The sequence below is a fragment of the Camelus ferus genome, chromosome 28, assembly GCF_009834535.1.
Source record: "Camelus ferus isolate YT-003-E chromosome 28, BCGSAC_Cfer_1.0, whole genome shotgun sequence".
Classification (NCBI taxonomy): Eukaryota; Metazoa; Chordata; class Mammalia; order Artiodactyla; family Camelidae; genus Camelus; species Camelus ferus.
Window position 1 is genome coordinate 635,109 of NC_045723.1, and position 13,409 is coordinate 648,517.

General features: G+C 49.6%; 1 protein-coding gene across 1 annotated transcript in view; it reads left to right on the forward strand.

Annotated features, from left to right (window-relative positions):
- Positions 1-12,248, forward strand: part of RFX8 (RFX family member 8, lacking RFX DNA binding domain) — a 48,266-nt gene extending 36,018 nt beyond the window's left edge. The window contains 5 exon segments of the mRNA XM_032469479.1: positions 879-1,035; positions 3,506-3,600; positions 6,517-6,631; positions 9,342-9,658; positions 11,885-12,248. Coding sequence (XP_032325370.1) covers positions 879-1,035; positions 3,506-3,600; positions 6,517-6,631; positions 9,342-9,658; positions 11,885-12,016 — 816 coding nt within the window. The 3' untranslated portion in view covers positions 12,017-12,248.
- Positions 12,249-13,409: the final 1,161 nt, after the last annotated feature.

Below are 13,409 nucleotides of genomic sequence, written 5' to 3' on the forward strand. Positions count from 1 at the left end.
AAGGGTGGTTCTAGGATGTGTGAAATCCAGACACTGTCATTATCATTTAGGATTTGGCTTTAGTGGGCCACAGCCAAACCCACTTCTCTTTCTCTTCCACAGCCATGAGAGCTTGGGAATTTGGGGGGCGGAGATGAGGCCGGAGCGACGAGAGTCCACGAAGTGCTGTGCTCCCCTCTTGTCTTTTTTTTTAAATTGAAGTCTAATCAGTTTACAGTGTGTCGATTTCTGGTGCCCAGCATCATGTTTCAGTCATACATACACATACATATATTCGTTTTCATATTCTTTTTCATTATAGATTACTACAGGATATTAAATATAGTTCCCTGTGCTAGACAGAAGAAACATGTTGTTTATCTATTTTAGAAGTAGTATTTGGTATCTTCTAATACCAAACTCCCAATTTATCCCTTCCCACCCCCTACCCCCCCAGTAACCATAAGATTGTTTACTAAGTCTGCTAGTCTGTTTCTGTTTTATAGTTCATTAGTGTCTTTTTTTTCCACATATGAGTGATATCATATGGTATTTTTCTTTCTCTTTCTGTTTTACTTCACTTAGAATGACCATCTCCAGGTTCACCCTTGTTGCTGCAAATGGCATTATTTCGTTCTTTTTTATGGCTGAGTAGTATTCCATTGTATAAATATACCACAACTTCTTTATCCAGTCATCTGTCAATGGACATTTAGGTTGTTTCTATGTCTTGGCTACTGTAAACAGTGCTGCTGTGTACATTGGGGTGCATGTGTCTTTTCAAATTAGAGTCCCCTCCAGATATGTGCTCAGGAGTGGGATTGCTGGATCATAGGGTAAGTCTATTGTCAGTCTTTTAAGGAATCTCCATACAGTTTTCCCCTCCCCATTGTCTTTAGACCATGAGAATAGTGCTGAAAAGCAGCTGGCGGGCCAGCACCCTGAAGTCGGACCTCCATGCCATCATCTGTCAGGGCACTTGGGATGTTCTCGAGACGGCCCCGCAGGGGAGCTGGAGCAGCGTGGATGATCCGGAGGAGAACACGGAGATGAAATGTAATCCTTCTTCCGCAGCCGCTTGGCTACAGTGTTTGGTGTATTTTCGGGGCTGGTGTGGCCACTGCTAATTTACAAATTTATTGAAAGAACTAGAACTTCCCTCTTTGGTATAATGTATCTGCTCAGTCTTCTTGCGGGCAGTGAGGAGTGCCCCAGGGAACGCTCTTCCAGGGCCTGGCCTGGGGTTCATGGTGCCGGGACGTGGTTGCTGGGAGATCAGACAGATGACTGCGGTTGCTGCTTGACAGGATTTCTTGTCTCCTTTGGGAAGCCCTTCTGCGTCCCTCTTGTCCGCGCACAGGTTGCCTCTTCGGGCCTTGCCTGGATGGGCTTCACGCTCAGCCTTGCCGTCACCACTGGGAGCATCCTCGAGGGCCGTTTGTAACAGCGTGAAGCATAACCCCGGCGCTTTTACCCACGACAGGTGCTGTTAGGCACGTGAACATCTGCGACTGTCGGGGAGGAGGAGGAATTTCCCTCTACTCATCATGAGTGGTCATGCTGGACTTAGAATAAAATTGACATAATTAACAGGAAAAAGAGAAACGAATTTTAAATCATGCACGCAGAGATCTCGTAGGAAATAGGACCTAAGAAGTGGCCAAAGCAGGCAGCTGTTACACTTTTTAGACAAAGAAACAATACACTTGTGACTTAACTGACAGAACAAAGGAACTTCGGTTTGGATGCCCAGTTAGTGAAGAATCTCAGAATCTGCCTTGAGGTAGTAAATTAAAGAAGTAAGAGGTGCGTGTACGCGGACTTCTCCGCCTCAATTCCCGTCCTCTGGCAACAAGGGTGTCTCTTTAGGTCCCGGTGCAGGGAGTCGGAGTGTCCCTCCTCTGTCGGCCGTTTCTTAAGTAACTTTAATTCAAATTAACCAGTATGCCATCGAGGCACTTTTTGGGGCCTCCTTCTCTAGGCCTCAACACTATCTGACAATGGTAGTTCCTCTTAAGGGGAAAAGTCTCCCTTCCACAGGCAGCTGGCTGACAGTGCTGTTACATCTCTGGGGAGCATCAGCAGTGAGAGCCGGTGTGTCCCCACGGGGGGAACTGGAGCCCTTCAGGAGGGGCTGCAGCCTCCCTCCCACGCCCTCCCCAGCCCAAGGGCCAGTCTCTAGGCCTTGATCTGAGCTGCTGGGAGGGGTCAGCTGTGCATAAAGCTGCCCTCCAGGGCCTGGAGCTCCCGCAGGTGTGGGCTGGGGGCTTTGTCTTGCCCCCCCCCCCCAGCGTGGGGCTGGCACCCGGCAGCACCTCAGGACCGGATGGATACGTGGGTTCAGCACAGGAGTATCGCAGATAATCCTGTTTCCTTGACCTTGAAGTGGGACGGACTTGGTAGGATTGTACCAGTTATTAAGGTAGTGAAATCAGTCCTTGTTGATAAACAGCTTCTCCCCTTTTCCCCCTGCTCTCTGTCCTTTGATGGTGTCCCAGGCCCCTACTGCCTGGCTGTTTCAAATCCCAGATGCACCACCCTTACCCCCACCCCCAGGAAACTCCCCTCCAGCCCAACCTGCAACTGGAAGGTGAACACCTAACCCAGCAGGCCTCAGGGCGATGGAAACCCCCTCTCCCAGCTACTGGCTCCCCTAGAAATCCCAGGTGGCCACCCAAGCCTTGTTCTCACCCCCAGCCCGAGCCCACGGAGCCCAGGAGGACATGAGGCCTCTCCTCCCGGGTGCTACCCGCCTGCCCAGGGTCCCTGGGCTCCTGCTGGCATCCTCATGTGTCCTTCTGAGAACGCTCAGAGCTGGCAGGGAGGTTGCATGCCGTCAGCCACCACCGACACCTGGCAGGATGCTTGAGATAGACCTGGACTGTCTTCCAGATGAAGGCTGACCAAACCGCAGCCGGGGCCACGGCCACCCCCTGGGTGTTCTAAACTCTGCCTGGCACGTGGCAGCACCCAGACGGGTGGGGAGGCCAAAGGCTGTCCTTCCGCTGTTGGTGCTGCCTGTGCAGGTGGGGACCCGGCGTCACGCGCGCCCGGGCTCCACCCTCAGGTCTGTACTGACTGAGTGTAACCCCAGGCAAGGCACCAAGCCTCCGTCAGCAGCTTTGATGTCCACCATCAGTCAAAGGATCTTAACAAACTACCCCTTTTATAAAACTGGCAGGGAGGGGTGAGGTCACGTCTGTATCAAGCGATGAGCTCACCTGAAGGCGGGTCCTGTCTAATTACAAAGGTGTAGTTATTATTTCAAAACATTTCTTCCCATTTCAACAAGGGGCAGAGGTGGTTGCTAAAAGGCAAAAGCATATGGCGCTGAACAAGACAGCCTGGGGGTGACGAATCCGGCCTTAGAAGGCAGCCTTTGTGTTGAAAATGAGTGTGAGGCCTCGGAGAATTCATCTGAACTGTTGCTCAGATCTGGTCCCCCAGGTTACCAGGTATACAAATACCTGCAGAGAAATTCCGTTACACTGCTCCCAGTCTTTCTGTTTGTTTTATCTCTTTATAGGTTTGAGCAGTTTAATTTCTTTGCTGGGGACGTCAACAGACCTCAGCGTGTTCCTGAATTGTCTGTCTGCAAATCTCCAAGCACGGGTCTTCCAGGTAGAAAACCATGGTTTTTTTCTAAAGGCAAGAAGTGGCTGTTGGTTATTCTAGCTATGTTTTAGCCCTGAGTGCCCATGACCTGGTAGAAAGGTTTTTTTCTAGAGCTTTGGACAGGAACTGTGTCAAGGCTGGCATGGGGGTTAAGGATGGGGAAATGGTATCTCAGGGACTGAGCCGTCATGTAGGGGGTTGTGTGTGTGTGTGTGTGCAGGTGAGCATTGTGTATGTGTGTGTAGGTGAGCATATGTATATGGTATGTGTGTATGTGTGTGCAGGTGAGCATAAATGTGTGGTGTGTGTGTGTGCAGGTGAGCATGTGTGCGTGGTGTGTGTGTACAGGTGAGCATATGTGTGCCTGGGTGAGCATGTGTTGAGTGTGTCCAGGTGAGCGTGAGTGTACAGGTGAGTATGTGTACAAGGGAGCAGGAGTGAGTGTGTTTGCACCCAGCAGGTGTGTTTACAAGGAAGACGGGTTTGTCTGTCTGAGGAGGACAGTGCTTGTCTGGGTGTTTTTTTTTTTTTCAGAAAGTCCCTGTAAAGCCTCAGGCTTGATTTCACAAAAGCAAAGATGAGTTGGCTTTGGATGTGGGTGGATTGGGTCCTTCTGGGCGACGTGTCACTGGGACTGACCTCAGTAGGCCTGTTGGCTCCGTTGTCATCACCTGCGTCAGCAGTTGCCCTGCAGGAGCTGAGAATGCTGTCCGGGAAGACACAGCATCCTTGCCTTGAACACCAGGCCTCCCGCCCTCGAGGCGTCATCCTCTGAAGGCTGAGGCCGGTGGGAAAGGCCTTGGTGAGGGGGGCGGGCTACACTGGGTGGTGAAGGGTGGACAGGATTCAGGTAAGCTGAAGGGAGACACCGTTCATGAGAGAGGCAGCAGGGGTGGCGGGGACGGCAGGAAAGTGGAGGACCTGTTTAGGAAGAGGAAGGACATCTCTGCGGCAGAGAGCGAGCAAGGAGGCTGGTTCCAGAACGTGACCCTCTTACACCTGGGCCACATTCCTTTCCCGCCCCCTTCCCATCCCCGAAAACTCAGGAAGGAGCTGGAAAGCTGGTTCCAATCCTCAGCAGGTGTCTGTTTCCATTCTCGGCTCCTCGGACATACCATTCCAGGTCCTGTGTGGTTCGGATTCCTCCCCCTGGGTCCTGGGCAGGGCGCGCTCGTCCAGTGGTGACGTGGGCAGCTGTGTGACTGCAGAGGCGCAGAGCCATTCGATAGGAGGAAGCTTCCCATCCTGTTCCTTTCTTTGGACACTCACGCAGCCTCAGCCTGACCCAAGATCAGCCCACTGTGACCATTGGTACCTGTCCTGCCTTGAAGAGCACAGGCGGGCCCTGCATCCGAGACCACGTAACACAGTGTTTCCATCCTCGCCCCTGTAGCCTTCACGAATGAGGCATCTCAGAAAAACGGTGCTTTTGTAACTGCCTGCCTTTTTTTAAAAAAATCCTCATTTTTTATTGAAGTATAGCTGATGTATGACATTAGTTTCAGGGATATAGCACAGAAATTCAGTTATATATTCAGGTTCTTTTCCATTACAACTCATTACAAAACATTAAGTACAGTTCCCTGTGCTATACAGTAGGACCTTGTTGTTTATCTAATTTATATAGGGTAGTGTATGTAGGAGTTTGGGATTAACTGTAACTACCTGCCTTTGAAGGGCTTGTTTTTGTGCAACAGCTTGGCTGATAAAAAGCAGACTGTTGTCAGTGAAATGCTCAGGCTGTTCAAATGTGAAGCCCTGGGCTTGTCCGAGGTGCCTGGTGGCCTCTGTCATTAGCATCCGGCGGCATCAGCAGCGGGAGGCACTCAGCTGTGTCATTTCATTTTCCCTTGGTCCTCGTGCAGTTTGGGCCCAAGATTCATTTCCAAGCATAGGAACTAGTGGTACCACCCTGATGGCAGGCGGAGGAGGGCTTGATAACGTTTATGGTGTAAACGTCTGTGCAGAGACCGCTCACTGCTGCTTCTCTGGATGGTTTTAGGAGGTGTCCGTGTCTGTGTGTGTGTGTGTGTTGACCGCCAGGAGAGTTCCTCCCGGGAGCCCCGCTCCAGGTGGTCTGAAGTCGTGGAGGAGGATGCTTCTACCGAGGGGGGTTCATAGCCACCTGGAGCCCAGGGTGTCCTTTGGGGGCTGAGGAGAAACAAAGAGAGAAAGGACATTTCCTCGTTTCTAGCCAGTCTGCAGCTCTTCCTGGGAGACTTGAGGTTGACCCCGTAGGTGGTCTTCATGCAAGAGACCCCAGAGAGGCCAATGTGTGCTGGGAAATTCGTGTGACTCCGTTGGTTTGTGACGCATGTGACGCGTGGCCCAAGGCTGCTGTCAATCTGCTGGGGAGTTTCTTAGTCTGCACGCGGAGGCATCTCCCTGGTCCCCAGTTTAGTGCCACTCAGGCCGTCCGATGACATTGGCCCCGCTGGACACCCAGGTGGACCTTCCGGGCCTCAGCTAACTCACAGTGGCCAGCTTTGTGCTCTCCCGTGGCTGGGGGTGCTGCACCCCTGTATCACAGTGTCAGATGTGGCAACAGTAAATTAGCCACTGACACCAACGGCAACCACCACTGGGGCTTCAACGAGGCCGCCCCGCAGGGCTCCTCTGTCTCTCTTCAAAAGTGACCTCTTTTTAAAAATCGTGTGCTATTGAAAAAGGAATTAGGTCGCTTTCCCACCTCCTGCCTTCTCTCCGCCAACTTCAAGGGGTTCTGCCTGGAATCCTGTCCACGAATGACAGGGACCAGAAGCAGGCTCCAGCCTCCTCTCCCACATCTCTCTTCATTCCTCTCCCCACCCGGCCCCTGGAGAGTGTCTGGGCCCCACCCAGGTGTGCACTTGAGAGCCTGCTCTTCTGGGTTTTTATCATAAACCCTGACATTTAAAAAATTTCTTCCAAAAAATGTAATAGCCAAGCAGAAGCAGAGAGGAGTTTATGAGACTGGCTGCCACTTTCCAGCTGAGATGGAATTTCCTCCTCACGGCCGTGAGCAAAGCCATGACCCTCTGCCACAGGGACAGCTTCGGTGAGTCTGGGGATGCACAGCATTTTGGATTCTACCTTTTACAGGTGTTTTCCACCAGAAGTGTTTTCCATGTTGCTGTGGGGAACCCAGTCCTCATCTTTTTGCCTTTTTATTAAAACACAACACAGACAAAACCACGATGATCTTTTCGTAACGGCAGCGTGACAGTCCCTTAAACAGCGGGACCGCGCCCCACTCCCCCTCCCATTGTCCAACTCACAGGAAGCCTCCAGGGCTTACAGTCAATTTACCATGTGGTGTCAGTTTCTGGTGTGCAGCACAATTCTTCCATCATACATGAATATACATATATTCATTTTCTCTGGGGTTTTGAATTGTTTGCTTCAGGACATTTTGAGAAAAGCTCCAAGCGCTTTCTTTTTCTCCATCTCCTGAGTGAGATGGAGGGGAAAAAAATGAGTTCTTTGGGGCACCTGGATTTAACTTCCCCGCGTAACAACTGGGTAGAGGCCCCAGGGTGGGCAGATGTTGGAGTCAAGCAGCGGCTGTTTTGCAAACTTTCTGGTCCAGTGGATGGTCTTTCTCTGCAGGGGCTGTTACCGGGGAGTGGGTTCTTCTCTCACACAGGAAAGAATTCAAGAGCAAGCCGTGGTGAAGGGAAAGCCAGCTCAGAGAGACACATTCCATAGACAGAGCTCCGTCTGTCTCGGGAGGGGGAGCGGCCCGAGGTGCGGGGGAGGTTAATTTTTATGGGCTGGGTGATTTCGTAGCCTGAGAGGTGGGAGGATTATTTCAGCTATTCCAACTGTTTTGGGGAAGGGGCGGGGATTTACAGGAATCGGGCCCGCACCTACTTTTTGGCCTTTTATGCTCAGCCTGGGAACTGTCACCGAGCCCGCGGGAGTGTCACTAAGCCCCTAATACAACACAGTGAGCATGCAAAGAGGCTCAGGGTCTGCCTAAAGCCTAATCTGCCATCTTGGGCCTCGTTGGTTCTAGCCAGTGTATGTCGTGTGCCCAGTGGCTGTGTCATTCTTTTCATGGTTGTGCCCTGCCCCCTCCCTCCTGTCTCAGGGCAGGTCACATCTGTCACATCTGTGATGCAGACGTAGGAGAGCTGTGGGAGGGGGAGTTCACCACGGAACCCTCCAGCCCCATGGAAGGGATCCCTCATTTCAGCAGATATTAGCATGACCCTTCAAAGTCCCAGGCACCTTCCTGGGCACTGGGCACCGGGCACTCGGCTGACAGCCTTGGAAAGAGAGACAGAGCCTCCACCCCATGAGCTCACACGCCAGTCAGGGTGCGGAATCCCTGCCAGACACCCTCCCAGTGGGGACGTGGAAGAGGAGGGGAAGACAAGCCCTCCTCTAGACCATTTTGCAAACACTGGAGCTCCTTGGGGTTGCTGCTGTAAGCAGCCTTGCAGCCCACCCCCATTAGTAATGAGGCTCCCCCTTAACTGAAGATCAAAGTGATTGCTTTATGCTCACGCTCTTCCAGAGCAGAGTTCCCGGGCAGCCGCAGACCGACACCCAGCCCTGTGGCTGGTGCTTCCCCCTCTTCCTTCTTGGCCCTCCGTGTGAAGTCAGAGTGTTCACACCACGCGTCTTCCCTCTTCATGTGGACCATGGTGTCACAGAGTTAAACAAGCCAGGTGTTGTGTTTTGGTTAGGCTTATTCCAGACCAGGTCATGCCGTCTCCCAGAGACAGCACCTCTCACCGAAGATCTGTCAGTAATGAACGTGGTGTAAATCTTTGAAATGGACAGAAAGGTTCAACACCCTTCGGAGGCTGTTGCCACCTCTCCTTGTCTTTGCCCTGTTGTACGGCTCTGTAAATTGTGCCAAACGGGTAACAGTGCAAATGATTCTCCCCCAGAAACGCAGACTCGTGTGTCAGGTGGGTACAGTTGATGACTGCCCTGGGGGCAGATCTGTTTGGCATCTGCTTGTAAATTAATGTCAGCAGCATGCTTTACTGTACGTTTAGCACTTTGAGTCCTCTTTTGAATCAGTTGCAATGGCTTACTAGTACCCAAGTTGAGTTCCACGAAATCTCTCATACACGTTCATTTCATATCTGTATGAGTCGTGGTTTTACCTTCATTAAATTATCTTTTAGCAGTTGTAATATGCTGGAGCCCCTCTCCACTCCCACCCCCGTTTCTCAGCTGAACATTTATTACCCTTTTCTTTCCTGGAACCAAAGTCCTTGGGATTCGGAGCACTCAGCTGAGCCACAAACCCTCTTGTACTGCCGCCCCCAAACTCCCTGATGACAGCCCATGCAGGCCTAGGTCAGAGGATGCTTCCCTTCCCCACCTCCCACCAGGAGATGCAGCCATGCCAGCTGCAACACATCCCTCCCGCCTCCTCCCTTCCTCTCCCTCGTGTCAGCTGCAAGAGGCGGAGGGACAGGTCCTCCAGCTCTGGGAAGGGCACCCATTTTTTCTGTCGGGTTGCTCTCCTCCCATCCCACACTAGCTGGGTTTTATGTTCCCTTTCATGGCTCAGGCCATGCAATAGGCTCCCTGTGCTTTCTGTCCAGTAGCCGCCTTGCTGGGGTCCTCTGTGTGTGGGATGCTGGCAGGTGATGGACCCTGTCCAGGACTCTCAGGATCAGCCGTGGGCGTGAAGCTCCAGCACACAGGACTTAAAAGCCCCAGGAAAGATGTTGGTTTCACGGGGGTTTGCTCACCTGCCAATCTATTGAATTATTCATTTCTGGTTGTTTTTTAAAATGTAGGCTCCTGGCACCTGTTTCATTTGCTGCTTTTGGAATACATGATTCACATAATTCAGTCGTGCCTAGAAAAGGAAGAGGAGGACAAGGACATGGGAAATCTGAAGGACATGCTACCGGATGACCAGCCTCCTGTCCCACCAGACCAGGAGCCCTTCCACCGTCCAGATGGCTCACCTGCTCAGGAGCCTGAAGTCCTGGGTGCGGACCTCCCCCGGGTGACGCTGAGACACAGGAGCCAGGACGGATGTGACCCGGCTGGGAACAGTGTGGTGGTCAGGGTCCCGGGCTTCCTGGTGGACACCACCACCAGCAATAAGGTACAGACGCCAGGGCCCCAGCTTGCGCACAGTGTTTGCGGGGAGCTAAGAACTATCAGGTGGTTAAGAAACTCAAGGAGGTCACATCGTCCAAACAAGGATACAGGATTCTAGATCCGCCTTTGCTTTAGCTGGTTTTGCCCGGGGGGTGATGACAACAGCGTATCTGTCGCTCACTGGCAGCTCAGGTCCCTGGGGCACTGGCTCGTTGTAGGTGTGGAATGTGTGGATGGCCTGTGCTTTGCCTTCCCAGGGCCTGCCTGGCACGGTTAGACTCATGGGGCGACAGGTCACCACTCCCGCCAAGCTGAGTGACAAGCACTGAAATTCTTCCAGTCTGATCACTTGGGGAAGCAAGTGGGCAGTTCTGGTACCTAACTTCCTGGGTTCGAGTTCTCCATCTTTCACTTATGAGCTGAGAACCTTGGGCAAGTTGCTTAATTTATCTGTTCCTCGGTTCCTTCATCTACAAAATGGGAATCAATAGATCTAATTCCATAGGGCTCCCATGAGGTCTAAATAAGTTAATTATTATAAAATTCTTAGACCATAGTAAGTAACCTTAACCCTAGTCATCATTACTGTTTCTCCAAAAAAACCTCCTGGTCTGAAAACCTTTCCAGAACACTCTCTACCCCATCCCCCAGCAATTCCGAAGTTCATTACGGTGAGGTTTGACCTATATTTAATTGGCGGAAACAAGAGAGAAGACATTACATATTTAATTAAACTACATAATAAAGCAGTACAAGCAGATGAATGTCAGATAATCTAAGGGAATATGCATCCGAGATTAATTAAACCTGCTTCTGCTCATGTGCGTCTGCTGAATTGGCTATAATGACTTAAACCATCTAACACCAAAAAGTTACGCTCGCCTCATTTTCGTGGCATTCATTATTCAGCGTTTGCACCCATCATCAGCAAAGAAGCCCGTCCTCTGTGTCCTGTCTGCATTCACCTGCCAGGCATCAACGTCCATTCTGCTGCACACCTGGGGCAGCCTCCTCCTCTGAACAGTGTAGCACTGCCCTACACCTACCATGACCACCGGGGTCATCGCATCCAGTTGTCACATCCATCTGTCCCTCTTCTCTGTCTTAGCAAAGCTCAAAATAGTAAGATGCCAAATGTGTTTATGAATAAAGGGGGAAATTTTACTGATATTAAATAAACGGTATTCTTCTTAAAAACCTACTACACAGTTTTCAATTTAGGTCGTGTGCTCAGGGATTAAAGCCTGGCAAAAATGTTTTAAAACAGGTGACTTCAGCTATAGGGTAAAGTTGAAGACAGTGTTGTTTCATTTTGCTATGAGAGGGGAAGAAAAACATCTTTCCATTGGTTGGTGATGGTTATTATTGAATTTAGAGAGATTAGGCGGTAACTGTACTTCCATTATTAACCTTGTGTTCGAAGTTATCTTGGGCACATCTTTGTCAAAATATGTTAGCTTATGGGGAAGGGGTGGGTAATTTAAAAAGTCAGATAGAAAAATACATATCTATCCATTTGAAAGTACTCACGTCCAGTGATCTGCCCCTCTTCCGAGTACCCTCGGAGCTAAGGGCAGGGAGGCATGTTTTCCTGCAAGACTTGCTCAGGCAACTGGGTACCTGAGAGCTTGCTCGTAAGGCAGCATCAGCAAATCTCCCAAGTCTGTTGCTACCCAGTCAAGCATTAATTTAACCAATGACAGGTTTCATTGGCCTTCCCCCTAAGCTATGGGTACATTTGACGGGTGGTGGAGGAAGGGTCTGTGTGGGAATTTGAGCCAACTCTGTCAGCTCAGAGCTGCTGAGAGCACGGGGCTCGGTGTCTGTCTGGAAGACAGCCGAAGTGATGAGCGTTGTAGCCCGAGGACCTGGGGGTGTTTCATGGGTTCCCTCCTGACTTTCAGAACCGACCCTCCTGTGTCTTTAATGGCAGTGCTGTTTAGCTCTGAGCCCTCACAAACAACTACAGGCCCACATTCCTTTTCCTAAAAGAGCCCCCCTGCTCCCACTACCTGGGCCCCCTCTTTCTCCCATCATCCTGGGTCTGAGATTCCTTCCACGAAGTCCTCACCAGCTGCTGGGCATTCCCCTGAGAACTCAGAGTCTCCTGGAGTAGGTCCCAGGGTGGGGGCGAGGTGTGGGAGGAGAATTCAATCAGTGGGTCCTGAAATGGGGAATAGTATAACTTCCTCTTTTTGTCTTTTCCTTATAACTATTTCCCCCCCGGCAGCTCATCCAGATATTGTTGGAAGATAAGGCCACGGAAAGCACCATCAAACTCAGCCTTCCTCTGGGACAGGAAACCCTCATCACCCTGAATGATGGACAGAAATTTGTGATCCACATATCAGATGTGTCCTAGTGCGTGAAAATATTTATTTTAGGGAAAGTGATGCTAATGTGTAAGATTAGTTATTTCACTAGGACACAAGGAAACAGATTTTCTATTCTTAAAAATGTATTAAGTGCTGAAGCTTTTGTATTGATGAGAAAGAAGATTTTAGGTGCGTAATAGATGTAGCACTATTTTATGCTTATATGTGTTTCAAGGAGTTGGTTTTGGTGAATCATACATAAACTGATTCAGAGAATAATTTTTCCCTCTGTTGTTTTTCTTCGGGTCGTTCCCAGTACTTCTATGAGAAATTTGAGAAATTGTGTTGGTGGTAAACTCATGGATCATTCTCCAGAGAAAGATAAAGTTTGCAGAATGCAGACTGGTACAAGCAAAGGCTGATGGTGACATGTTGCCTTCCTCTTGGCAGTGCCCCAATCAGAATGCAATTTGTAGAAAGATCCACTCAGGCAGTGAGGCAGAGAAAAACAACTCAATCACTTTTTTTGTTTTGTTTTTTACTGAAGTATACTCAGTTACAATGTGTCGATTTCTGGTGTACAGCATAATGTCTCTGTCATATGAATACATAAATATATTCGTTTTCATATTCTTTTCATTATAGGTTACTGCAAGATACTGAATAGAGTTCCCTGTGCTCTACAGGAGAAACTTGTTTATCTATTTTATATATAGTAGTTAGTATTTGCAAATCTCAAACTCCCAATTTATCCCTTCCCCATTCCCACCCCTTTCCGCCTTGGTAACCATATGTTTGTTTACTACATCTGTGAGTCCTGTTTCTGTTTTTGTAGATAAGTTCACTAGTGTCTTCTTTTATTCTTTTTTTAGATTACATGTATGAGTGATATCATATGGTATTTTTCTTTCTCTTTCTGGTTTACTTCACTTAGAAAGACGATCTCCAGATCTATCCATGTTGCTGCAAATGGCATTATTTTATTCTTTTTTATAGCTGAGTAGTATTCCATTGTATAAATATACCACAGCTTCTTTTTCCAGACCTCTGTTGATGGGCATTTAGGTTGCTTCCATGTCTTGGCTATTGTGAATAGTGCTGCTATGAACATTGGGGTTCATGTGTCTTTTCAAGTTAGAGTTCCCTCCAGATATATGCCCAGGATTGGGGTTGCTGAATCATGTGGTAAGTCTAATTTTAATTTTTTGAGGAGTGTCCATACTGTTTTCCATAATGGCTGCACCAAACCAAATTCCCACCAGCAGTGTAGGAGGGCTCCTTTTTCCCCCACACCCTCTCCAGCATGTATTATTTATAGACTTTTTGATGATGGTCATTCTGACCCATGTGAGGTAATACATCATTGTAGATTGCTTTGGGTAATCTGGCCATTTTAACAATATTAATTCTTCCAATCCAAGAGCATAGGATATCTTTCCA